This window comes from Hyalella azteca, unplaced genomic scaffold (assembly GCF_000764305.2).
Source record: "Hyalella azteca isolate HAZT.00-mixed unplaced genomic scaffold, Hazt_2.0.2 contig2378, whole genome shotgun sequence".
Classification (NCBI taxonomy): Eukaryota; Metazoa; Arthropoda; class Malacostraca; order Amphipoda; family Hyalellidae; genus Hyalella; species Hyalella azteca.
Window position 1 is genome coordinate 5,239 of NW_025932655.1, and position 25,690 is coordinate 30,928.

Sequence of the window (25,690 nt, forward strand, 5' to 3'; positions counted from 1 at the left end):
AGCTTCAAGACTTCACTTAAGTCCACTGAAGTGGACGTACCCGATCGCTGTCCTTCCAGTGTGGAGCTCCGCTCCCGTGACGTACGAGTGCGGTCGTCAGGTGGGGCACAATCCTGCTGCACGGGCAAATCGTGGTTGCTGGCGCCAAACATATCCGAGTAGATAGTCTAGATGTCTCAACTGCAAATGTCTTTTGCTCTGTAGTCCAAGGCATCTCGAAGCTCACACGTGGTAGACTCTTAGATCAATCCGTCTTCTTAATGAATCTGAAACAAATAACAGGATTACTTGAGTATTGTGGAAATTATTCAACTTTTTATGAGCTCTGTTTTTTTTGTGTCACCCTGTATTTACAAAATAGTAAATGTTACCCACCATTATTATGATGCTTTGATTTTTTTGTATAGTGTCGCATGTGAGCGCTAAGATAAAATAATGCTGTGATTGATTGAAAAATATATTTGCTTAGTTTTATTTTCTTAAATGTAAAAAGTTATTTACACTGAAGTTTTACTGCTTGCCGAAAATGCACTCGGGTTGTGGAGAAATAAATATTTAATTTTTTAATGAGGCAGTCTTCGCACGCTATCCGTTATCTTATTGTTAGTTATATTGTTGTTCGTATTTTATTATCCGCATTTAATATTCACGAAAATTTTCATCAGTTGTCCTACAATTACTGATCGACCAGCTAAAGATCAATTATGTGAATAATGTTGGATTCAATTAAGGGTTAAAATTATTAAAATTCCACGAATGCTTCTACATAATTTACAATAATTGTTCGCTTCCGATATTTGTTAGAAGACTCTCAGAATGAACCGATAAAAGGTTATGTACATGTTGACGTATTTTTAAATCATCTAATGATGAAATGGTGTTTTTTGCCTCTTACTTTTCTTTTTCGACCATGTGATGTTTATTTGTCATCTGAAAAAAATGTGTTTCAGCTAAACGTAGGCCAAAGATTTCATTTAGAAGTCATTTTAAAATTAGGTATCTCTTTTTACTTCCGTAACAAATATTCATGCTGAATGTTCTAAAAACGGATCATTCTTTGTTCATAAGTATTGTGAGACAGTTTTGAAAAATGATTGCTGAATGAAATATTGAATGAACTGTAGTGCATTTATTTATTTATTAACGAACAATATTTTTTGCTGATCTGAGTATTCCAAAAGTTCTCAAAGTTTATCACAATTTAAAGATTAATTTTAATTTTACGTCAAGTCTATATTGGACGCAAAGCTCCTCCGCTCAGTATAGAACCTGAGTTTGTAAGCACAAAAGTGGGTCTCGGGGATCAGTTCTTAACACCTGACCAGTGGAGCACTCCACTCCGCTCCATACTCAAGTAAAAGAACATTTTGTCCACGGATCGCAAACACCGGCATTTCCCTGCTCGCATCTGAGTGTGTCCGGGTTGAAGAAATAAGTTGGATCGCACGGAAAAGGGGCGCTCGCTTCTCCATTGGCGTCGCAGAAGTAGTATTGATTGCAGTTCGTGAGGTCCGCGCAGACTTCATTAGGTCTGCATAAGTCTACCGTGGCGCATGGTTCGGGAGGTGCCACAGTGCAGATGCCAACTTTTGAGACATATTGTCCCTCACGGCAAACCACTGAACTGTCAGCAACATATACTCACGCGTCACATTGGTATCCGGCGGAACAGTTTGGCTGAACCACAAAGTATTCTGGTCCGCTCATCGCAAAGCCATCGCAATCAACGCAGCTCCCGCCCACACAGGTTCCAGAGTCTGGCTGAGCGCCTGTACAATCTTCTATGTCGGTGATGATGCCATCCGCGTCGCACTTGGCTGAGTACATGGGGTTGTGGGTGTCGCAAATGTCGCTGACGCATTTGCATACCGAGGCCGATGCTATTGGAACACATTGCGCTGCACCTTCACACACCTGAAAATTGGTGATACTTTTTTCAATATATTATCGCTTAAATTATTTTCCTGAGAAATAATTAGGAACATGAACAGTATCATAGAAATTTGGGAGATGGGAGATGAAGTTTTGAATAAGATATTGAATTAAAAAGAATGTGGTATTATTCGAGGCAGCAGTATATGGTATTGAGCGACAAGATATTTCCAATACAAGGTGTTAAGATCGGTCAGAAACATCTGTCGTATTTATACAAACATGATATTAGTAACATGCATGAATATAGAATATTTCAACTTACTGTGCCTGATGGGCATTCGGGTAGGGGTTGAAATACCCCAGATGAATCACAAGCGTACGGCTGTAAACAGCTGCCGCAATAGAACCCAGCAGGGGGATTTATTGTGCACAGGGTGGTTCCATCCAACGAAGGGAGACATCTGCATTAAGTTGACGATATACAATTTTCTAATACATTCGAATACTGCAGCAAGAATCCCTGGTCTTTGAAGAGTAGATAGTAAATTATTTAATTGTAGACGAAATTATGTACCATTATAAAGTACATAACTCGTAATTTATCAGATTTAAATTGAAAAATACGTATTTTTCACAATTTATGATAAGAAGCTGAAGATATATTGTACAATGAACTGGCCTGGAGAGCATGGAATGTAACAAATTTTAAGCAAATAGCGGTGCCTAGAAGACATGCGAACTGATGAAGACTCGTTAAAATCTAGACTTTACCTGACAGCGACCGAGAACACCAGCAGAATCTGCAAAATAAAAAAAATATTTAGAGTGCTCGTTTTCTTCTGTCCGAAGTGAAGCAATCAGAGAGCAAATAATATGAGAAGTATTAGTAAATTCACTGATCTGGGTAAGATCAAATCGTGAATTAGTTTTAATTAATCAGATTATATCATTATTAAATTGTTATATTATTTATTTACATTGATTAATTTGATTGTTTTTACCCTGAATACACCAGCAGAGTATGTAAAATAAAAAAATATTCAGAGTGCGTTTTCTTCTGTACGAAGTGAAGCAATCAGAGAGCAAATAATATAGGAAGTATTAGTAATTTCACTGATTTGGTTAAGATCGAATCTTGACTTAGTTTTGATTAATTAGATTGGGTATATCAATTGTTATATTATTTAATTAGATTGTTTTTACCCTGAATACACTTATAAAACTTGTCCTCTGTTTCAGATTTTTAGCGCATTTTCTTACTTATGAAAAAATGCATATATTGTGCTCGCCATGTCCATCTGTCCGTCCGTCTGTCTGTTCGTCCGTGATTCACGTTTTCGTCGACGAGAAAACGCGCTCTCTGTCACTCACTGCAGTGAGTACCTAGTTATATTTTTTTGTTGATGTGTAGTATATGTTTTGCTATCGTCATTCACTCTATGATTGATCGTCTGAACGAAAGGTCCCGTTAGCTCTCTTGTCATTTTGATCATTTAAAGGTGGGTCTACCGATCAGAGCTATTTTATTAATTTTTAGTATGTCGAGCTGATGATGGAGCTGGACTCCGAAACGTTTTCAATATCGATACGGATAATTTGCTTGGTGTTTTCTTTGCTTTTAAATTCCTTGTGAACTTGCGACATAAGCAGACTGATAATATAAGTATCTTCTAAACTAAGTGACCTATTGTTCTGAAACTTCGTATTCCCATATAAATCCCCAAAAGAAAAAACAATTTTCTCCTACACTAATTTTTTAAAAAATTTAAAGAAACCGTGAAATGCATAGAAAACAGCAAGAGAATGATCCTTTACAAATATCCTACTTCAATTTACGCGCTACAATATTGACAGACATGTCATTCAATTTATAGAAAGAATATCTATCGACTCTATAAATAAGACAATTTTTTCGACTTTCTTGCTGATTTTATTTTCCTATGACTTTTTCAGTTTTCTCCTATTTCTCCCCCTTTGTTTCTCCAACATATAATTCAAACCATGTAGAAATAAGGAAAATCGGTTTCTAGAGTCGCTAGATATTGTTTTTACAATTCCAATATGTCTCAATGTGGTAGCTTGAAAATCAATAGAGGAGATAAATTTTTAAGGTAAACTATTTGTAAATTTTATTAGCTCCGGGGAGCCAAATAAGTAAAATTAAGTATAAAAAATAATGGGAAAAAAATGTTTATGCTGAAGCCTCGGTTTTTCCATTACCATATTATTCTCATATTGAGAATATTATTACGTGTCTTTAGACCTATTTTTCTCCAGTTTAACGCGAATAATGAGCTATAAATGGGAATTTTCCGATATATTTTTTATAAAATGGTCAGTTTATAAAATTCAAAACGGTTTTACGCAAAATGTATTGCATGCATATCCATGGTATTTGCTTTGTTGAACGCGACTTGTTTGCGGCTTTCTAACGAATGTAAACACGTTGCAATTACCGCGTATTTAAATCTTTAAATACAGATTCAGTCAAAGAAACCTATATAAACAGTGGTTATAAAATGTTTATTTTAGAAATGTTCAAGACGGCCTCACGAAAGAACCATGGCAGCTATATGATTTCGGTTTGTTGCTGCCGATTTGTAACAGTTCTCCATACAAAATAAGATAAAAAACACAGAAAACGTAATTTCTTTCGACATGAGGGTTGACCTCAAATTGAAATCCCTATTAACTTTTCAAGCCCCATTTTCGTGCTATAACGAGTGGTTGTTAATTTTTATTGCAGTGGTGGGCAAGCTTCTGGAATATTCAGCATCAAAGTAGTGTATGTTGTCCAATTTTTGTAATAAGTTCATTACGTATTAATGTCTTCGATGTACAATACTGCTATTTTCTCTTGTGTACCTGCTTTCATATGCTAGCGAATATAAGTTACGTACTCGCGTAAAGGTTTGTATCTTCCGGTTGACATGTTTCGAAATTTGATAGGTTTTAGTTATGGGGAGAGTCATCTAGTTAATGTTTTAAGTTAAAGTAAATGCGTAAAGTTTTAAAGTCAATCACCCCTTCGCCTAAAATTTCACCCTGAATTACAATCAGACCCTTGACAAATTTCGGATCCCAATCATTCATCCTATCAACTGTAACTATGATTCCTGAAACTGATAGTATGAAATTACTTTACTATCATTACATAGGCACATGTTGGAAGCTCTCCCGCAAAAATTGCATTAGAATTAACCTTAATTTAAATACGTCTATATGTAGCGTATAGGTACGAAATGCATTCTGTTCAGAAAAATTAGAGGAATTTAAAACAAACACATTTCAAATTAGAAATCATGCCACGCCCTAATCAGGTAAACCATTATATACATGCTTACTTTTTACGAACAATTTTCGTAAAATTTGTGTAAAAACTAAGGCGGAAATGATATAAACACTAATGTTATTTCCATTTTTTATGATACAATCTTTATTAACTCTTACCAATGAAATTTCTCGCAGCATCATGAAGCCGCTCCGGACTGTCGGTGTCAGAGTTTGTTCCTGTCAAGGAGGACATTCATATAAGATGAATTTTGAATATTTTCCAAAAATAATCATAATTATTTGCTTAGTTCATTTAAAAATAATAATGATTACAATAGCTAATATACATTTTATATAGCTGATGGTTTAGTGCAATTCGTTCAGGTTTTGTGGATTTATGGGTGAGCATTCGACGAGCTAGAAAAGTTTGGTATAGGAAATTGACTCCGCATATGGTTGAACGTGTTTTTGTGTGGTACTCGTATTATACATGGTGCCGGTGATAGACCAACTCTAGTATTGGTAATTCTTCGTGAAACGTAGGGTACGCTGTTCTAAACGTTGGTTATTCTCTGATGGGATAGCTTAAACTGTCATCATGAACTGTTTTTTCAATAGCAAACGCAGTGTCATTTCACGACATAAACGTCCCGTGTGCCGCTACTTACCAAGTGCAAAGCTTGCAGTGTCCAATTAATGCAGACAGCTCTGTGTTGGCTGTGCACCTCGTGTTTGTGGTGCACAACCAAGGTCAATTTGGTGCATACGAGCAAGGTCTCCAGTGTGCACCAGATATGCTGTGAACTTTCTCACCTGTTTAATATCTGTCTTGCGTATTATCTCACCTGCTCCCTTTCACCATTGTGCAATTTTTTACCTGAAAACTTTCTCAGCTGTTATTTCCAAAATTGTACATTCTTCACCTGTTGACATTCTCCTCAATGCTACGCCTGTTTCTCTCTTACGTATACATATTTTAACCTGTTTAAATTCTCCTTCGTGAATTTAATGACCTTTATCAATTCCAACCTGGCACCATCTCAGCTGGCGCACAGCTGGCTTACCCTACATTAGACCAACTCTTTCCGAACTCTTACATTAGAACTATTTCCGAATTCTTACATAGAATCCGAACTATTACATTAGACCAAGTTCAAATTCTATATTGACGTCAGCAATCGGAATTAGTTAGCCAGGGATTCTTTAAGCTTTTTCTTCTTGGTTAGTTGTGTCTGTTTTCATTATTGTTTGTTTGCTAATTTCAACTTATCCTTTCTTTAGTCATGTTGGAAATATTGAACTGGAGAATGGAATTATTTTATAATCTGATTGCTATAACTATCCAAGTTATAACACGGCTGTAAATAGAAACGAAGCTTTTGCATATAATGCCATTGGCATGAAATGAAGTGAGAACTGCGGCAAGAAGGGTACATTTAATCAGTAATTCCTAACAAAATATTAAGTATCACAAATTCTTCATGACTAGAATCAATATCAGTTAGAGATCATAGATCACTTTTCCTCACCTTCACTCCCGGTATCGTCGTTGTGTGACTTTTTTTCAAACCGCAGGGAGATGCACCGTCTTGCTCGTCCTACGCTTGGTGAGTTGTGCTCGGGTCACGGCAGCCGCGTCTTATATAGGCGGCCGGGGCCTGGATGAGCTGTGCTCGGGTCACGGCAGCCGCGTCTTATATAGGCGGCCGGGGCCTGGATGAGCTGTGCTCGGGTCACGGCAACCGCGCCTTATTTAGGTGGCCGGGCAAAATGGCACGACAGTAGTATAAGAAATTATTTCGTAAAAAGTTGAGAGAAAATATTTTGCTCATCAATGGGAAAGATAATATACTGAATTGCAGTACAGAAAACATTTGTACATAAGAACATGAATAATCGAAACGGCTAATGAAGGTTCAATGTATGAGCTGCCTGATTTTTTTTACATAAGTTGGATCGAAATCAAGCCTACCAAATGTTTGAGTAATTTTATCCTTTATTATTATAATCTACAATCAGGCTAATTAGAAGTTGAATGTGTTCAATATCTATGAACACTTTCCAAACCTCTCGACATTTCTGACTTACGCAAATAAATTAGTGATCAAATATTCATCCATATAGTAAGTCGCATTTTAGTGAGAATTGGCAAATAAGTGTTACATGATACATCGTACAACTCATTTTATTAATTAATTTCCAGTCATTGGGCTGTGCACATAATATTACAAACATTTGAATGTCATGCTACGGGTCTAACAAAAATTCCAACACGACGCATCACTCATGCCACACATGGCGCACCACTACGCCACATGTCACACCCCTTATGCCACATACAGTATGTCACACCTCTCATGCCACATATGGCGCACCACTTACGCCACATATGGCGCACCACTCACGCCACATATGTCACATCTCTTATGCCACATATGGCGCACCACTCACGCCACATATGGCGCACCACTCACGCCACATACGTCACACTACTCATGCCACGTACGTCACACCACTCACGCCACATATGTCACCACTCTCGAGCAATTTTCTTCGTTTGGGGATGATTTACGTAATTCCAGGTAAAATATACTATATTCTCGTAATTTTATTATCGTGGCACATCAGTCGTACAGAGACAGGGAAAATATACCTGCATTTCTTGCTCTCGGATACAAGGCTTTTTCCTAATCTGATAACAGGTCTCTAGGGAATCATGTTTTGAATTGAGGTTACCTGTCGCTCGCCACGGGAAATGTCTTCATCCTCCCAAATAATTTATTTAACATTGAATTGAAAACAATTCGTTTTCGCCTATTGTGTGCCATATCAAGCATTCAACTCAAATATTGTAAGGGAGTATAAATATATCTTTTAGAGCTCAAATCCATAACAAAATATAGCTGGCATTGAAAATATACGAGAGTTTCAGAACGATTATCAGTAGCAGCTAGCTTTATATAATACCAGGATATCAACAGCAAGTGAAATTACAGATTCTGATAAACACAAATAAGAAAAAATAAGTATATGAAATGCAGATCAGTTCTCTAAGTTCTAAATTAGGTCATAACTGTTTTTCTCTTTTATTGTGATATGCTTCTTGTGACGCTATTCTCTTTCACGTATGGGATCTTGAATGATAGTCTAAAATTTAGACTATGCCATTTATTATACTAAGAATTAATTTTATCCTGAATAATGATCATGAATAATTCGAAGTAAAATGTCCAAAATTTTATACAGACGATAGTATTTAGATAGTATTTAGACTCTAAATACCATCTGTCAGTTTTAGAGATCCTTCGGGTCGTCTAAAATATAATATATTCAAATGAATACTCTGCATTCTACGTACATAAAAAAAGCATGTATCGCGCATAGTGCATGCAATAAGAACCCGTTTCATTTATCACGAACACATGCCATTATTCATGTGTCCTAAAATACATCAAAGTCAGGTCATATCGCCGCACCAGCTGCTGCGGTTGACACGCTGGGCGAGATACGGCCGAGCCTCCTAATTTAGAACCTGAAGCACCGCAACACAAATGTAAAGCTTCATCGGCACAATTTAGGTCATTATTACTACAATAAAACCGCCAATGATGGTTGAATTGATTATCTTTACTATTGAGGATGAATCAAAACATCCATTTTATAATTAGTCATTCAACGGAGCTTTCTAAATTTATAATAATTAATAAATAAAATAGTATTATATTCTGTTGAAATTATTTTACTATGTTGAATGAATTTTATTTGGAATTTCAGGAATTTTAGTAACCTATTCGAAATATTTAATGTTAATTTTAGATTTCAGAGTTACATGCTAGAAATGAGTGTTATACGCAAATTTTAATGTCATCTAATATACACGAACGTTATCGGGATGACTTATGAAAAATAATGTTAATCGTTATCCTGAATAATGACCGTGAATAATACGAAGTAAAATTTAAAAAATTTTATTCGTGGCCGTGAATAAGGTGTGTTCTTTATTCATTTGTTAGCTGTTTCAGACTTTTGTGTTTCACCGCCTGCTTGTTCTTATAGAGTTTGTTGCCTGCTTGAGCTGCATGATGCTTGATATCGCCTGCGATGCTGATTAGCCGATAGTGTATAGGTTATCACATAGACATTATTTCGTAGTTTCCTTAGCGCTTACATTAAACTTATCATGAGTAACATTGCAGTATATGCTACACTGAAGCGTGACGCATTTACGCTATATGTGACATTAGTGCGAAATGATTGAATGCTAAACGGTTTCTTATGAAATTATTACGAAACAATAGTTTGTATTTAGTATGAAATGATTCTATGAGCGAAGTAGAATGTAATTTTGTGACATTAGTACGATAAAATTGTCGCATTTAAGTACAATGCGATTTTGTGACTTTGATACGATAAGAAATCATGACTCGAATTCTGTACGATTTCATGGCTCGGGCAGATGCGATTTTCCATAACGTTGGTATCAATAAGGATCTTCAAGTGGAAGATTCATAGCATCAAATACGATTTTTTTTGCAGCAGGACCCGATAGAGAAAATTACCGAAGAATTGTTGGAGTCAAGCGACAACACAACAATAGTTGGAGTCAAGCCGAGTCCAGAAGATTGTGCCGTCGTTACCAAACTATTATTTAGCAAGATCGGTAAATTATTTGCCACTCTGTTGTTACTCTTTGCCACGCTGTTGCCATTTTGTTGCCATTCTGTTATCATTCTGTTGCCACCCTGTTGCCACTTTGTTGCCACTCTGTTGCCATTCTGTGCCACACTGTTGCCATTCTTTGCCACACTGTTGCCACTCTTTGTCACTCTGTTACCAGTCTGTTGTCATTCTGTTGCCACTCTTTGCCATTCTGTTGCCACTAGTCATTCTTTGCCAGTCTGTTGCCATCCTTTGCCACTCTGTTGCCACTCTTTATCTCTCTGTTGCAATATTGTTTCATTAATATCCTAAAGTCTAGTTATTCCGTTATCGACAGCGCCTTTATCTTGTTTGTATTTGTAACGGTATTGCTTTGATGACTGCAGATGCTCTTTTCTCAGTCTGTGCAGCTTCATTTTTTTCCTACAATTACTTTACTTTCCATTTCATACATTAGGTTTTCCCTTAATCCGTGAATATTTTTTGTAGAAACTAAAAGAAAAAATTGAGCTCAACTAATATAGGAAAAACAAGTAAAATGTTTTAGTCAATCAGATGATATCCAAAAATCTAATCAACAGGTGGTATGCATCCCATAGGCTAATATGATGAAACATGTACAGCTGCATAGAAAAAAATTGAACGAATTTTCGAATGCACATATAAATTTTGAATCGTTCTTTATAACCATTATACGATTTGTTAAAAAAATCATAAATAATATTCACCAGTGTAACAATCACAACGAAATATATGACAAAAAAAATATATATAAATCAATATATATATTACTTACAATATCAGGACCTCCAAACGAAGAAACGCTGAGGCAACAAATAAGGCAATAAAAGTGGGAGCATCTGCACCCGAGCACAGCTCATCCAGACGTGGCCTGAGCAGCACGCAGCACCTCCCTGCGGTCTGGCAACTGCACGCACGATATCAGTGCCTTGCATAGTGATACTGCCAATAATTATATAAGTTATTTTCTTGGGTGAGTATCACTAATGTCCGAGCCAGTATCTCTGTATTATAAATATGTATCCTTATCTCATATATGTGCCAATGTATGTGTGTGTGTGTGTATGTATATGTATGAATATGCATGTGTGGTCGTATATATAAATTTTTTAATTCGAGGTGGAGCTTTTCCTCGAGCCATCGGGGTAACCACTTTTCTTCTACAAGTGAATAAATAAATAAATAAAAATGCGCTGGTTTCAACATTAGTGTGTTAGCGAATTTCTAGCTCGTAATTTATAATTTTAGTCACGTATTTCGCAATACCATGATTTAATCAATTAACCTCGTGCACTTTTTCATGATTTAATTTCTATTTATAATGGTACATTAAATTTAAGCAATAACTTGTGCTGGTCTCAATGCTGCAATACTTTAACATGTAAGACATTTCAATTTTGTCTCCTACATTCACTTAATTCTGTAATTTACGCAGCTTGTGTGAATTTTATTCAGGCTTAATTATTATGTTTTATGTGTTCTAATTAACAGCTAGATATTTTTCTAATGCTACAACAATTACTGAGCAGGAGCTGCGGGATAGGAGGGTAGGAGTCGCTACAGGATGCAGTGGAGGATTGCAATGGTGAGAACCAGGCACCCAGGGAAATATCAGGGTCATTTTCCAAATAGCGATGCTCTTTTGCCCTTGAGTGGGTCATCCTGACGCAGTTTGGCCTGGCAAACAGCAGTTTGCCAGGCAAACGCAGGCAAACGCAAACAGCAGTTGGCAAACGCAGTTTGGCCGTTCGCTGCTGGTTTTGTTGTTAAGAAAGCGAGTCATTATTTGGACAATGAACCAATCATTTTTCATAGTGTGGTGTTGACATAAATTAATTAATTAATTAAAAATTAAAATAAATTAAATTAATTTTATTTAGTCATTAATTACGAACATAAGAAATATCACCTTAGTCTTAATTGATTCGGATAATTAAAAACTCATATAAAAATACGAAGCATGTTTTTAAAGTAATTGTCATTTTGACATATAAAAACAAGAACATTATTTCCATAAATAATTTATTCACTCGGAATGTCATTCTTTATTCTACTTTTCCTCATCATTCCCATTAATATTGAGGCATATATCGTATCGTGGGACCAGCTTTTGTATGACAGAAGTTTGCCATCAAAGAAGCTTGCCGCCTGATTAGACGACCTGATAACACATTTTCGTACAGAACACTTCAGAAGCAGGAAATATTTTAGCCAAGGTCGAAATTGTGATATAGATGGTTTCGCAATGGCGTCTGTGGCTTCCTAACAAATGTAATTACACGGCGCATATGTGCTAAATGGCGACCGCAGTGCTGCGTCGGCGTGATTTAAAAACGGTACTTACTTTAAAAACGCGCCTCGTATACCATTATATACAGGATTTAATTGAAGACTTGATTGATTTCATTGAAGACTTGATTGATTTCATTGAAGATTTGATTGATTTTTTGAAGACTAGATTGATTTCTTTGAAGACTTAATTGATTTCATTGAAGATTTCATTGATTTCATTGAAGATTTCATTGATTTAGTTGATGACTTGATTGATTTCTTTGAATAATTAATGGATTTCTTTGAAGACCTGATTGGTTTCATTGAAGACTTGATTGATTTCTTCTAAGAATTGAGCGGGGGGAATAGCAGTTAAATTTAATTGATTTTTCGCCTTTGTTTTATGTATTTTTGATTAGCGATGGCAGTGAAGTGATGAATGGCAGAGCATAGACAGGATCATGTGTGTCGTCACTGGCAGCTAAAACTAGTAAAAATATGACATTTACTTTGCAATTGTCTAAAAAAATCAGTAATTAATTAGTTTATTTATACACTGTTGGAAGTTTCAACATAATTCATCGGATTTTGATATATATTATTTGTTATTTAAAAATATCATTTGTTTACATGTTGGTTTTCAAAATGCGTGGTGGGACACGATAATTTCAACGCAAATATCAACTTAAAAATTCAGAGACTGTTATATTCATAATATGAAGAAGCAGGTAATCATTAATTAATCACTTTGGTAATAATCAAAGAGGGGGAGGAGGTAATGATTAGTAATCGTTCCTGTCTTGCAGGTCATGATGGTGGTCGGGGTGGTGGTGAGGTGAGTGTGGTGAATAACCTTCATACAGCCATAACTGTGATGCATGCATCCTTCATCTCACTGTGATGCATGCATCCTTCATCACACTGTGATGCATGCATCCTTCATCACACTGTGATGCATACATCCTTCATCACACTGTGATGTATGCATCCTTCATCACACTGTGATGCATACATCCTTCATCACACTGTGATGCATGCATCCTTCATCACACTGTGATGTATGCATCCTTCATCACGCTGTGATGCATGCATCCTTCATCACACTGTGATGTAGGCCGTCATCGTCAGAGCTTCTCACTTCACCTAATTTTTCACAATACTCTGAACTAGCATCGAGTTATAACCATTTAATTCATTTCACATTCAGGGTCATTTAGAGTGTGGTCAGGGTTATTTATAATCCTCATCCCCTATAACAACACAGACTTTTAATTAATCTTGCACCCTCATGATATCCCTGTTAGGATAATTGTTCCAGTAATAACATGCATTAATTACAAGTCATATTTATGTTTGTTGTGCAGAGGTATTCCTACGCTAGACCCAAACCTGTGCTCCGTAGACGATGCGATGGACATGCACTGTGGCAGCTGCCTGCAGCTCTACACATGCGACGACGCCGGGGCTATTGTACTGTTCCCGAAGTGTTCCCCGGGCACCGTGAGTTAAATGTGTTAACTAATAATAATAATAACGTTAATAGTTCCGTGCTGAAGCCATTTTTAAAACGTGTCATATTAATTAACCCTCTACCGCCTGACACGTGTAACCGGAGCAATATTGTCACGCGCCTACTCCCCAAAAAGGATACGTTCTAGTGAGCGCAAGATGACCTGCACTGATGGTTGCCGCCACGTACAACATTAAAAAGTTCTCTGTTGCGTACAAACGTCCTCAGGTTGCCAAACTCAATAGTTTACGTATAATTTAACTTTAAAGTTATGTTCCCGAAGAGTGACACACGGCGGTAGAGGGTTAAAACGTGATAATTAGTACAATGATGCTAGTTATATAATAAATAAATTGATGTATTATTTGTAAGCAAATTATTATCTATAAATAACTTTATATTATTTAAAAATTATATGCTATTAATGATGGATGTGCAGGGATGAGAAAAATCAGATCATTTTGACTATGAAGAAATGTAGCTTTATAACTGTCGTTAGGGCTCAATGCCTACCAGTAAGTTTTCATATAATATAAAAAACTTTATATCAGTTAAAAATATATTGAGAACAGTTGTTCGTTTAAACAATTTTGAAATTCACTCAATTAAGCAATGAGATTCACAGATTACGGCCTTTTCAAAGGCTATAATTCTAGTTGTTTCCATTGTTTCCATAATAATTTTAGTTGTTCCCATTGTTCCCATAATAGTTAGTTATTTAGTTATTCCCTTTCTTCCCATAATAATTTTAGTTCCTGCCATTGTTCCCATAATAGTTAGTTATTTAGTTGTTCTCTTTGTTCCCATAATAATTATAGTTGTTCCCATTGTTCCCTTAATATTTAGTCATTTAGTTGTTCCCGTTGCTCACATAATAGTTAGTTTATTATTTGTTCCCATTGTTCCCATTATGCTATAATTTTATCTCATTTGCAGGTGTGTCTCGAGGACTCCCCAACGACAGCACTATGTGTACCTAAAGAGTCGACCACTGCGTGCAACTGCACCAGCGACACCTGCGACGACTACAACCCCCTCTACACGGACAAGTGTGAAGCTGACATCGTCACGGACGTGTTCGAATGTCTTGAAAATAGTCCAGGGTCCGGTGGCTGTGTCAGCGGTCACTGCGTCGACTGCGCCAATTTCGGCTTAACTGATGCAGAAGTTGTTGTAGTCCCACCTGAATGTACCGTTGGATACCAATGTCTCGAAGGATCAGTTTCCAGTTCTGATCCTATTTTCTGCCCCGAAGGACAGTACGTGTCAAAAATCGGTATCTGCAGGCCAGCGCCTCCATTACCGTGCGATCCTGCTGATTTATGCAACTCGGGTCTCTGTCCTGACCTCATGAACTGCACACGGTACTATTTCTGCGATCCAAATAACTCAAGTCCATACGGGCCATATTTGTGTGAGCCAAACTTCTTTTTCAACGCGGAAACTCTATCGTGTGAAGAGGGAGACGCCCGTGTGTGCGATGCATGGACTCGGTGCGATTTCCCACCCCCTATTTCAACGTCAACAACAACCACCTCATCAACAACGACCACCTCATCAACAACGACCACCTCATCAACAACCACAACTTCATCAACAACGACCCCCTCAACAACAACGACCACTTCATCAACAACGACCCCCTCAACAACAACGACCACTTCATCAACAACGACCACGTCATCAACACCGACACCCACAACAACAACGACCACGTCATCAACACCGACATCCACATCAACCACGACCATCTCATCAACAACGACTCCGCCAGATTATACCATCCCTCCGCATTGTGACGCGAGTTACGTTGGCAACTATCCTATTGGACCGTGCGACCCTAAGTGAGTAATGTAGATCATTGTTTGTGTTGTAGTACTAATAATGCGGAATGCAGTGTAGTCATGTAAAATGTAGTGAGTGGTGTGGTAATGTAGCTTGTAATGAGTGGTGTAGTAATGTAGTGAGTAGTGAAGTAATGTAGAAGTTAATGAGTGGTGTGGTAATGTAGCTTGTTATGAGTGGTGTGGTAATGTAGCTTGTAATGAGTGGTGTAGTAATGTAGTGAGTTATAGTAGGAAGTTCGATTGCCAACGGAATGTAAGGTTTCCATTTCACGTGACCAAAATTTCTTGTTGAATGCAATTTTGTCTGATATCTTCGGCATGTAAAAGGCATAGAATATTTTGATTTATGTTCTTGATGAAAAAGCTTTGTAAATAATTACTGTTTCCTCAGTTTATCCGTAACCCAAGAATACCTTAAAATTAATGGTTGAACTGTGCGGTGTTTTAGTGAAGTTTCTATTTAGTTTGCCAGGTTGAAAACACTGATTCTGAAACATGAATTCTAAAGTTATCATCCATATTGTCAATGGATAATACAGGATTAATGAAGGATTCAATTTAATGAATTAAGTAAATTGACGTAACCCCATAAGAAATAGTCACAAGGAGTGAGATCAGGTGATCTCGGTGGCCATAGGTGTAGATCCAGATCTTCATTTCCTATGCGTCCAATTCCAACTTCAAAAAGTTTCGGACATCAAGATGTCAAATATTGAACATATTGAAATGTTATATATATATGTAAAAAATATTGAATCTATTTTCCATTGGTGTATAAAATATTAATTTTTTATTTATACTTGAATGAATGTGAGTTTATTAAATTGGGTCCACCATTTAGAATAAACCTGTATATAAAATGAATTAGTTGTAATCGAGTCCAATATTCATGGTAAACTCTGATTAACTCTTTACTTATAAAATATGGGAGATTTTGTTATACAAGTGATGCTTTTTTTGCCCTGGTGTGGGTCATCCTGACCAAGTTTATCCCGGAAAAGGTCGTATCAGTGCTCTATTTGAGCTCTGCTGGCGCTGTTGGTAAGAAAATTTGTCTCTATTTGGACAATATCACCAAATAATTTTTCTATGTGATTCTTCCTCTGTTAATAGTTTGGTTATTGATACATTAACCAAACTATTTTATGATATTATAATATAATATAATATGATTATATTATATTAACGATAATAATACCAAAAAATCCACCGCTTGCCACAGCTACTGGGCCTGTCGTCTGGTGACTGAGGAAACTTACGTGATCCTGGAGCTGGAGTGTCCCGAGGGCCTGGTGTTCAGTACTGACCCCAGCTACCCCTACTGCTTAATACCCGCCGAGGAGGAGACCTGCTAGAACACTGCTACCCCATCCCAGCTACCCCTAATGCTTGATACCGGCCGAGGAGGAGACCTGCTAGAACACTGCTACCCCATCCCAGCCACCCCTACTGCTTGATACCCGCCGAGGAGGAGACCTGCTAGAACACTGCTACCCCATCCCAGCCACCCCTACTGCTTGATACCCGCCGAGGAGGAGACCTGCTAGAACACTGCTACCCCATCCCAACCACCCCTACTGCTTGATACCCGCCGAGGAGGAGACCTGCTAGAGCACTGCTACCACCACACCTGCTTTAGTTTTAGTTTCAATTTCATTTTTTTTAGTTTTCATGTATCTCTACTCAATAAAATTTAACAATTAACCACTTTTATGAATGTTACAATCAAGTTAACGAGTATTATAATTTAAACACTTCCTGGCTATATGTTACATATTGAATCCTTCGCCATAAAAGTCGGGATGGTTCATTGAAAATGATACTATGAGTTAGGCAATTAAAACTCAGTCATAAATAGGATAAAATCCTGCTCCTGAGCAACGAAATACTTAATTTTAAACTATGAATTCGTGAGATTTAACTTGCATGGAAACTCAATAAAATGTTCAGCAAGAACTCCGTAAAATTTTCAATTGCAAGACACAGTTTTCCAAATTTAAGTCAAATGCTGTTCTTTAGTGTATTATCTGATATCTTAGAAATATAATATTTTCAAACTTATGAACGAATCACAATTCTAAAAAAAACTAGGGCATCAGCCTAGCCCTTTAATTTATGGGTTAGGATAAAACCATGACACTTGAATAAATAAACTTTCTATATTATAAATATAACACACCTTTTGCTCGTAGCATTGATACACTTTTTTCGAGGGGACATAGTGGGTCAGGATGACCCATACAAGGATAAAGCAAACGGTCAAAGCAAGAAAATAAAATACGTTGCCTAAACTAGGTACAATTTTGCAGAAAGGAGACGTTTTTATGCATTTTATCCCTTTTTCTTATTGTAAACTCTTGTTAAGAATGTAAATTCGCATGAAATACGAATACTTGAGTGCGACTGTATAAAATCGTATTTTCAGGGCAGACATGTAGGTACCAACAAAAACCCAAGGTTCAGCTAACGTTAGAACGAATATGATAAATAACTGACCAGATCCAAGGATTACAAATGCTAGGGAGCCCAATTTTTTATTGTAAAGAAAAATTACCCAAGAGATGAAACTTAGTATAAGTAGTTAGTTAACCATGGTCCATTGAATAAAAATATAACTGAATAGTAAATTTTATGACTAGTATAACTAATCTTTGTGTATGACTAAACCAATCTTCTCGTGTAAGTTCAGATAAAGAAGTGTGTAAACGGTCGTCGTAAGCGCCTCACTCAGGTCAGGACTCGGTAGTGGATCCTAATTTACCAGAGCCAAGGACTGCCCGGTTGAGTGGCGGTCCATCGAAGGCTAAGCGGTCAAGTCTCATTTGTAATGTCATTACAATAAATTTAATTAGGATCATCTTAAAGTGTTATGTATAAGTCGAGGTCTTAGATAGCCATATCGTTTGACTAGCCATGTTGAGCTTACTTTACAATTTACATTGTGTATTGGCAAGTAAGTTGGTATTCACAATAGCCATGATGGTCACGATTGGTCCAGAGGTGATGCTATTATTTGCACTACCAAACGTTAAGCATAGCTGTTGGTAATGCCCATCGATCATGTACACTGTGCATGGACTATGCAAAGAGAAAGTATAGACTTAATACGAGTAACACAATATTTGGATCAAAATGAACTCTAAATCAAATTAACTTCTGTGTCAGAGTGGACGCTGTAATAAAATATAATATTTACGGACAAACGGCTGCCTGTCTCATGAAGTTATCCTTCATATAAAATATTGATCAGTTCCTTGCCTTGACGCGGTATTGACCTCCCATGGCAGTAGAAAGTCGGCTCACAAAAAAAATCCCAATTTCGATAATTAAAGTTTAAATCCCAAAATAAGGCTGAGTCTTCAACGAAAAATCAATAAAATTATTAACCCTGCATTGGTCGCGTGCAAAAAAACTGACAAGGTTAGTAGCCTTTTCGTTCGGTTTCGTTACGGTCGAATTTCGCAGGTGCTGAATACATATCTACCACTGAAGGCTTAAAAAACCCACGTTTTCATCAACTACCTTGCTTACGATTCTGTCATAAGTTACGATTCTGTCGTAACCGAGGTGTCGATAGTCAAATAATGACGCAGTCCCATATCAGTGACGTAGTCCTTCTCTCAGTGCAAAATTATTGTGTAAGCGTGTTGTCATGAAGTTGTAATTAATGCTTTAGCAAGTATCTCTCTGGCATAAAATGTTCTGGAACAACAGAAACGCATCACAATTATTTTCCAATCCAACGCTTTAGCAATAAATTCACCAGATCTTCACTTGTCGTTTTATTTGCATTTAAATTCGTTGTTAATTTCCGATTGAAGAGAACTTTTGATATGAATGATTGTCCACACGAAAAATACGGGTGGACGATATCGCAAACTGAATGCGGGAACGATATCGCGATTGAAATAACTGTTTTAGACCTTCATGTCCCTTCGATGCAATTCAACGAATGCTTCTTAGCTTGTGAGCCGCGAATATATATATGATGAAACGCACCATTGATTTTCGGAATATCATTTATGTTTTAGAAATAACTTATATTAATACGTACGATTTCTGATTCACTTTTCTGTGTTTAGCAGTCAACGAATGTTAATTGTAATAACCATTATCACTGTCATTTGATTTTATTTGACACATTACAAAATATACTATATTATATTATTGAATAGATTTCTGAACTTGCAAGCTACTCTTTGATTCATCACTCATTTGACAATTGCCCGAAAATTCTAGATTGAATGGCTTGGAGTCTTACAAATTCTTATCACACATGTTCAATATATGCTAATATTTGTAAATATACATTAACAGAAAAACACTAACGAATACACTGATGATAATACACTAATATAGGATCCTTAATTACAAACCACGTACACGCCAATTGTACTTTTACAGTTTGATAAAATCATGGGATCATTAACGAACTAAGGAAACAACGAAATTGTTTGCTCAAGATCCTCTTCAACTTATATGCATAGATTGAGATCTGATATAGCCATATCGTCAAACTATCCATCGAGTTTATTCTTATTCTAGATCTTGATGACCAGCTAAACTTGATTCATTTGAGTGTCAATTGAATGATATTTTCAATCAGAATTATTCATCTCTGAAGTTGTATTTTGTCTTATCCAATAAGACTTCCATTCATTAAATTCTCTAAGACTTTGTTTATTAACTTTTTAACCTTATTTTCAATACACAAGAATAATTCCGTGTTTATTTCGATCATGAAGACTTTATTCATGTTAAATTTATCATCAGTATTCAAAGCTTAAGTCGAAGTTCCTCATCCACTTTGATTTCAGACTCACAAAAAACAATAATACAAAGATATCTTGATCTTCTTTGCTTCATTCCTCGAGAGGAAACTTTATTCAAGTAACTTAATGTATCTCTGTTTGATATATCAATATATAAAAAATATAAATTTTTCGGCGTTTTTACGTAAAATTCTACTAGGTCGCGGTTATTTACATGCATGATTCAGGATTCATACGTCGACATGCCAAGTTTATGGGAACATTGTGCAGTTCCACGTTGAACGACTAGCCACTCAATGCCGGCCAAACCGTTTTTTTCACAATTTTTCGACGTTTTTTCACCGTTTTTAAAGCGCTCTGTCGTGAACCACTTTCACGCGGTGCCGCAGGTCTTCTCAGCGCTCGGTCTAACACAGTAAGGGTAAGTGTAGTTGGTGCTGAACACGTAACCTCTTGGGCACTGCATCTCTAGCACCACGAAGCTGTTGCCACTCTTATGGCGACATTTGAAGTACCTGTGGGTGAACAAGGTGAACTTTCATCTCATGTTGTTACTTAACCGATTTTCGGCTAAAGCTTAAAATATTCAAGCTGTGCAGATTTTCAAACAAACGAAATTTGTTCCTGGATACTTGTGTGTCATTATTAAATTCAAGTAAATTCTGTGAACCAGGCTTTCCAAAATTTTATAACTGTGGGTTATAAAAAAATTCGTGTGCATTCTTTGCGATCAAAAAATAGCAAATAGAAAATTAGATATTATCAACAATGGATTAAAGTTAACTTGCTTATTTTCTACTGATCCAGAATATCTGTTAAATTTTATGCTGGACCTAAAAGATTCATCGGATCATGATGGATCTTTACCCCACGAACACTAATTATTATCTGTATCTAGACGTGAATAAAAATTGGATTTCTACTTAAAAATATATTTATTCGAGCATAAAATGACATGAACACAGATAGCGCGCCTATAGTAATCCACCTTTACTCATGTCAAACATGCATTCGTTCAATGTTACTCACATGGCGCTACAGGGCCCGTGTGGAAAATTCCCGACGGTATTGAAGTTACAGGCCGGCGGAGGCGTGAAAGTCGGGGCAGTGGTTGTAGAGGAGGCGGTCGTTGGTGTAGGTGTGGTTGTAGTGGTGGTCGTTGGTGTAGGCGTGGTTGTTGTGGTGAAGGTTGTTGGTGTAGGCGTGGTTGTTGTGGTGAAGGTTGTTGGTGTAGGCGTGGTTGTTGTGGTGAAGGTTGTTGAGTGGTTGTATCGGTGGAGGTTGCTGATTCAGTTGTGGTTGTATCGGTGGAGGTTGTTGATTCAGTTGTGGTTGTATTGGTGGAGGTTGCTGGTGTAGGCGTGGAGCTTGGTACCCTTTTGGCAAGTTATGGGAGATTACAATGGTTTAGTAATACATTCATAAGATAATAATAAGCTGTCGGAACTTTTGCTTATGATTATTCAATATAACGCTACCCTGAATTCTCATTTCACAAGATGTAATTTATTAATTTTTGGTGAGATTAACTAAGCACGAATATATAAATGCATACGGAATACTTTGTAAAGAAGGAACGCATTTCTGAGTAGACGGCTCCTTAACTAATTTTATTATAGCTCTTACCTGACCGCCACCGCGACCACCAGCCACCACTGGAAAATGTAAAAATATCGCATATTATGCTTGTGATTATTTTCAATTTTTTCGTTTATGGGTGAAAAAAAACAGACTTTGATTTTAATTTTGGCGACGAAATGCGATTCGTGTAAAAATGGGTGTAATGCTCGTATGATTTTATCACATAATGAGAATATGTCGTGCGATTTCAATTGTGTGAAAAAACACTTTTTTAATAGGTCATCTATGTAAATCGGGGACAAATTTGCGGAGAATCGGATCAATTATTCTCACCATCGCAATTTTCCTTGTCATCTTGAAGTCGTTCTCGCGCTCCAAAAAGTTTTTGAAAACCTGCGAAGTAGTTTTCGTTAATAATCGTATAATTAATATATCACTGTCAGGAAATTGAATGCAACTTAGCGTATTGAAACATACGTGTAATTAATTTATGTACTTAGGGCTACCACATATAACAGAAGTGATTCACGGGTTTGGTTATCAGTTCATCTAAAATAGGACCGTTTAACTCATTTTAAGATCTTATTTTGAAAATTTTACTTCACACCGGTGTTCCTGACGCGCGTGCAGTTTTCAAATCGAAGGGAGGTGCTTCGTGCTGCCCGCCCGACGTCTGGATGAGCTGTGCTCGGGTCCCGGAAACCGTGCCTTATATAGGGGCCGGTGCCCAGATGAGCTGAGCTCGGGTTACGGCGGACGCGCCTTATATAGGCGGCTGGGGCCTGAATGAGCAATGCATTTTGAATTGGCGGCAAATTTCACAAGTACAAAGCGCACAAGTACACTCAGAAAAATGAAGAGGTCGTTATATTCAAAGTGTCTTGCATTTTCTTACCGATAAATAGAGACAGGGCACTGTTATACCCATTTTTCGGACTAAAAGATGATTCTTTCAAGAGAATAGAGTGCATTGGCGTGGGAGACGGCAGGGCAGAGTGCTGGTTGCGAGAGGTCAACACCCGCGTGTGGGGAGCGGCTGTGTGGGGTAACTATTTGTGGACAATTTATCCCTTCCATTTTTGGGATGCAGCGAAGAATGCAGCGATGAGTGTGATCTTTCCAGCATCTGGCAACTGTTCATAGTGAATTATTTACTGCCACATTTTGAATGGCACATTATCATTGATTAAACTGCCTCCAAAACAACTTTTCTGTTTCCATTGAATAGAATCTCGTTAGGTTTCGTCTGTTCGCCACAGATTACGAATGCTTTAAGATTCGAGCTTTAATGTGTAATAAATGTGTAATAAATCAGTACGCAAATATTTTAGATAATTTCCATTTAATCGCAAGTTAATCTAGAATGTAAATGCAAAGAAAATGCCTAAAGCAAATTTACCACATTTTCATTGGAAAATGTTGAATTTCGTTGAAATTTTATTTGCTTCTTATTTCCAGGTCTAATTACGTCCCGCGTTATCGCATGGCACGACCTTGTAAGTGACCTACTTAAAAAATATAACTCAGTACTCACTGCAGTGAGTGACAGAGAGCGCATTTTCTCGTCGACGAAAACTTGTGGTCACGGACGGACGGACAGACGGACGGAAAAACGGACAGACAGACGGAAATGGCGAGCACAATAGTGCATTTTTTCCATAAATGAAAAAATTCGCTAAAAATGACCCACTTCCTACAAAAGCTCAACACATTGTTTTTAGCGCATTTTCTCATTTATGGAAAAAATGCACTATTGTGCTCGCCATGTCCATCTGTCCGTCCGTCCGTCCGTCTGTCTGTCCGTCCGTGACTTCACGTTTTCGTCGACGAGAAAATGCGCTCTCTGTCACTCACTGCAGTGAGTACTGAGTTATATTTTTCAAAAGTAACATGACGCTCACTGTGATTCTAATCTATGACTCTCTTTTGCTGTACTAAGAAGCATAAAGTTGTTATTAGAGTGCAACATTACAAATTTGTAAGTGCATCATAACTTGTTCACAATTTTACAATCATAGGTAAAATTGTGTGGGATCTTTTAATTTTGCCTTCATTTATATTATGTCGGGCCTGTGTTTACCTATTTAGGTTATATGGAAATAACTGTATAAATCGTGCTATTAATATTATCTACAACTCGTACCAGGAATATTATCTACAAAGTGAACCGCGAATTTTTCATCAGGAGTTATATTGACGTCTCCATGACTGATATTTGTTAGAATTTCGATCAATTCCATATTTCAGAGATTAACCTAAGTTGATATGTAGTTTTAGACTACCCGACATATATGACAATGGTGTTTTCGTTTCTTCTTTTAGATTTCTTCATGAATATTCGATAGCTCAATTTTATGTTGTGATGTTATGTGACAAGTCCTAACACTGTATGTTTTTTAATACAGATGACAAGTTTTCGAACACGAATGCGCATCTTCGTGCATTAGATATTGACCTCTACGCTACCCCATGTTTCGAGTTGTGATGAGAAATGAGGCTACATTCTTATTTATCAAATTGTTTATCCAAATATAATGTATTTTCTTTCCTTCTTTCCAACAAATTATCAGTTGGTAGAAGTAGAATGTTTCTTCTTAGATTTGTCTTCTCAATTAATTATCACCACGTCATTTAACAATTAACAAGTTACGATTGCGAACTTGCTTTTCCGTTCATGCCGCATTGGTTAGTATTTATAACAATAAATATGCCACTTTGCACATAAATTTGGTTTTTGTAGGTCTTAACCGGGATGAAAATGGTTTAACCAGTTTATATATGACGCATTTATGCGGTATTCGCTCTATTCTCTGAATTTTAGAATAAATATTTGATTTACAATTTTAGTGTTGGTGGTAGGCATAAACCTAATCATCTATGTTCATTGTTCTGCTTGAAGCATTTTCAATAGCCCATAGAGGTTGCCACCGATACGCTATCGATAAGCCACCAATAACAATGTTAAATCGTCGTTGCAGGCACTTTTTGGACGAGGAGGTGCCATTGGTGGACACGCCATCGATGCACTATCGTTTGTGGCCCACTTTCGCTGCCGATTATTCAGCAATGGAACATTTGAATTTTTGTACGGGTTTTGGAATGCGAAAAATGAGCAAATGGGCTCAAATTATCTATATACAGTTCTTCTGAAATCTACAATGAGCAGAACAATGATGAATGATTCTTATTGTAATTTCATGTGATCATTGGATTTTCACGAACATAATGAAATCATGTTGCATCCGATTCAGCAATTTTATAGAATGCCTACTGACCAAATAAGCAATGAAAAAATTGCGAAATGTTCCGTGCAATCTAAAATTTTGTACGAACTCTTCCAGTAAAATTTTTGGTTCTTTGATTCAGTAACAAGTTTTCTTTGCTCCGAAGTTTATCTGTTTTTAATTATTGTCCAGACGTGCCTTGGGAGCGAAATATTTCGGTAAGTTATAGCTTAATGTTCCACGCTATTGTTCATTCATCAGTAATACGGTCTGAATTAGTCTAGAAAAAATCTTGTATCCATATTTTCGTGGCGAAATGTAGGATTAATAATTGCAAGAGTTTGGTAATTTACGATGCAGATGCTTTGTTGTCCAAAGAATTTCAGTGAGATTTTGGACACTCTGTGGAAAATTTTGCAAGGCTAAAATATTTTCATTAAAGTACATCTCTAACTTAACACTCCAAAACTGGTTTTCTATATCCTTCTAAAACGTGTGAAAAAAATAGTTTTTCGACACGAAAGAAAAAGCAAGACCGGATCTCCCACCAGACATCATAGATATGCGGATATTTGATCAGAAAGTTTCATGCTTTGGGAACGCAATTTATTTTTGGCAAAAACACGCAACTTTTTTATTTCGTAATTAATCAATGAG

The 25,690-nt window shown here is 36.9% G+C and overlaps 2 protein-coding genes and 1 long non-coding RNA gene across 3 annotated transcripts; 1 reads left to right on the top strand and 2 right to left on the bottom strand.

The window, feature by feature from the left end:
* Window positions 1-437: 437 nt before the first annotated feature.
* On the bottom strand, window positions 438-6,880 carry LOC108665272. The gene is made up of 5 exons (XM_018152009.2): window positions 6,678-6,880; window positions 5,326-5,385; window positions 2,647-2,675; window positions 2,198-2,336; window positions 438-1,914 (listed from the first exon to the last, which is right to left on the bottom strand). Exons 2-5 carry the CDS (start codon window positions 5,347-5,349, stop codon window positions 1,642-1,644), a joined length of 465 nt encoding a protein of 154 aa, XP_018007498.1. The 5' UTR covers window positions 5,350-5,385; window positions 6,678-6,880; the 3' UTR covers window positions 438-1,641.
* A 3,814-nt stretch (window positions 6,881-10,694) lies between these two features.
* On the top strand, window positions 10,695-17,416 carry LOC108665271 (integumentary mucin C.1). Its single transcript, XM_018152008.2, has 6 exons — window positions 10,695-10,801; window positions 11,358-11,413; window positions 12,906-12,934; window positions 13,464-13,599; window positions 14,546-15,453; window positions 16,679-17,416. Exons 2-6 carry the CDS (start codon window positions 11,393-11,395, stop codon window positions 16,809-16,811), a joined length of 1,227 nt encoding a protein of 408 aa, XP_018007497.1. The 5' UTR covers window positions 10,695-10,801; window positions 11,358-11,392; the 3' UTR covers window positions 16,812-17,416.
* A 4,080-nt stretch (window positions 17,417-21,496) lies between these two features.
* Window positions 21,497-22,481, bottom strand: LOC108665273. The gene is made up of 4 exons (XR_001930425.2): window positions 22,417-22,481; window positions 22,143-22,202; window positions 21,855-21,883; window positions 21,497-21,604 (listed from the first exon to the last, which is right to left on the bottom strand). It is a non-coding gene; the product is annotated as an uncharacterized LOC108665273 (long non-coding RNA).
* Window positions 22,482-25,690: the final 3,209 nt, after the last annotated feature.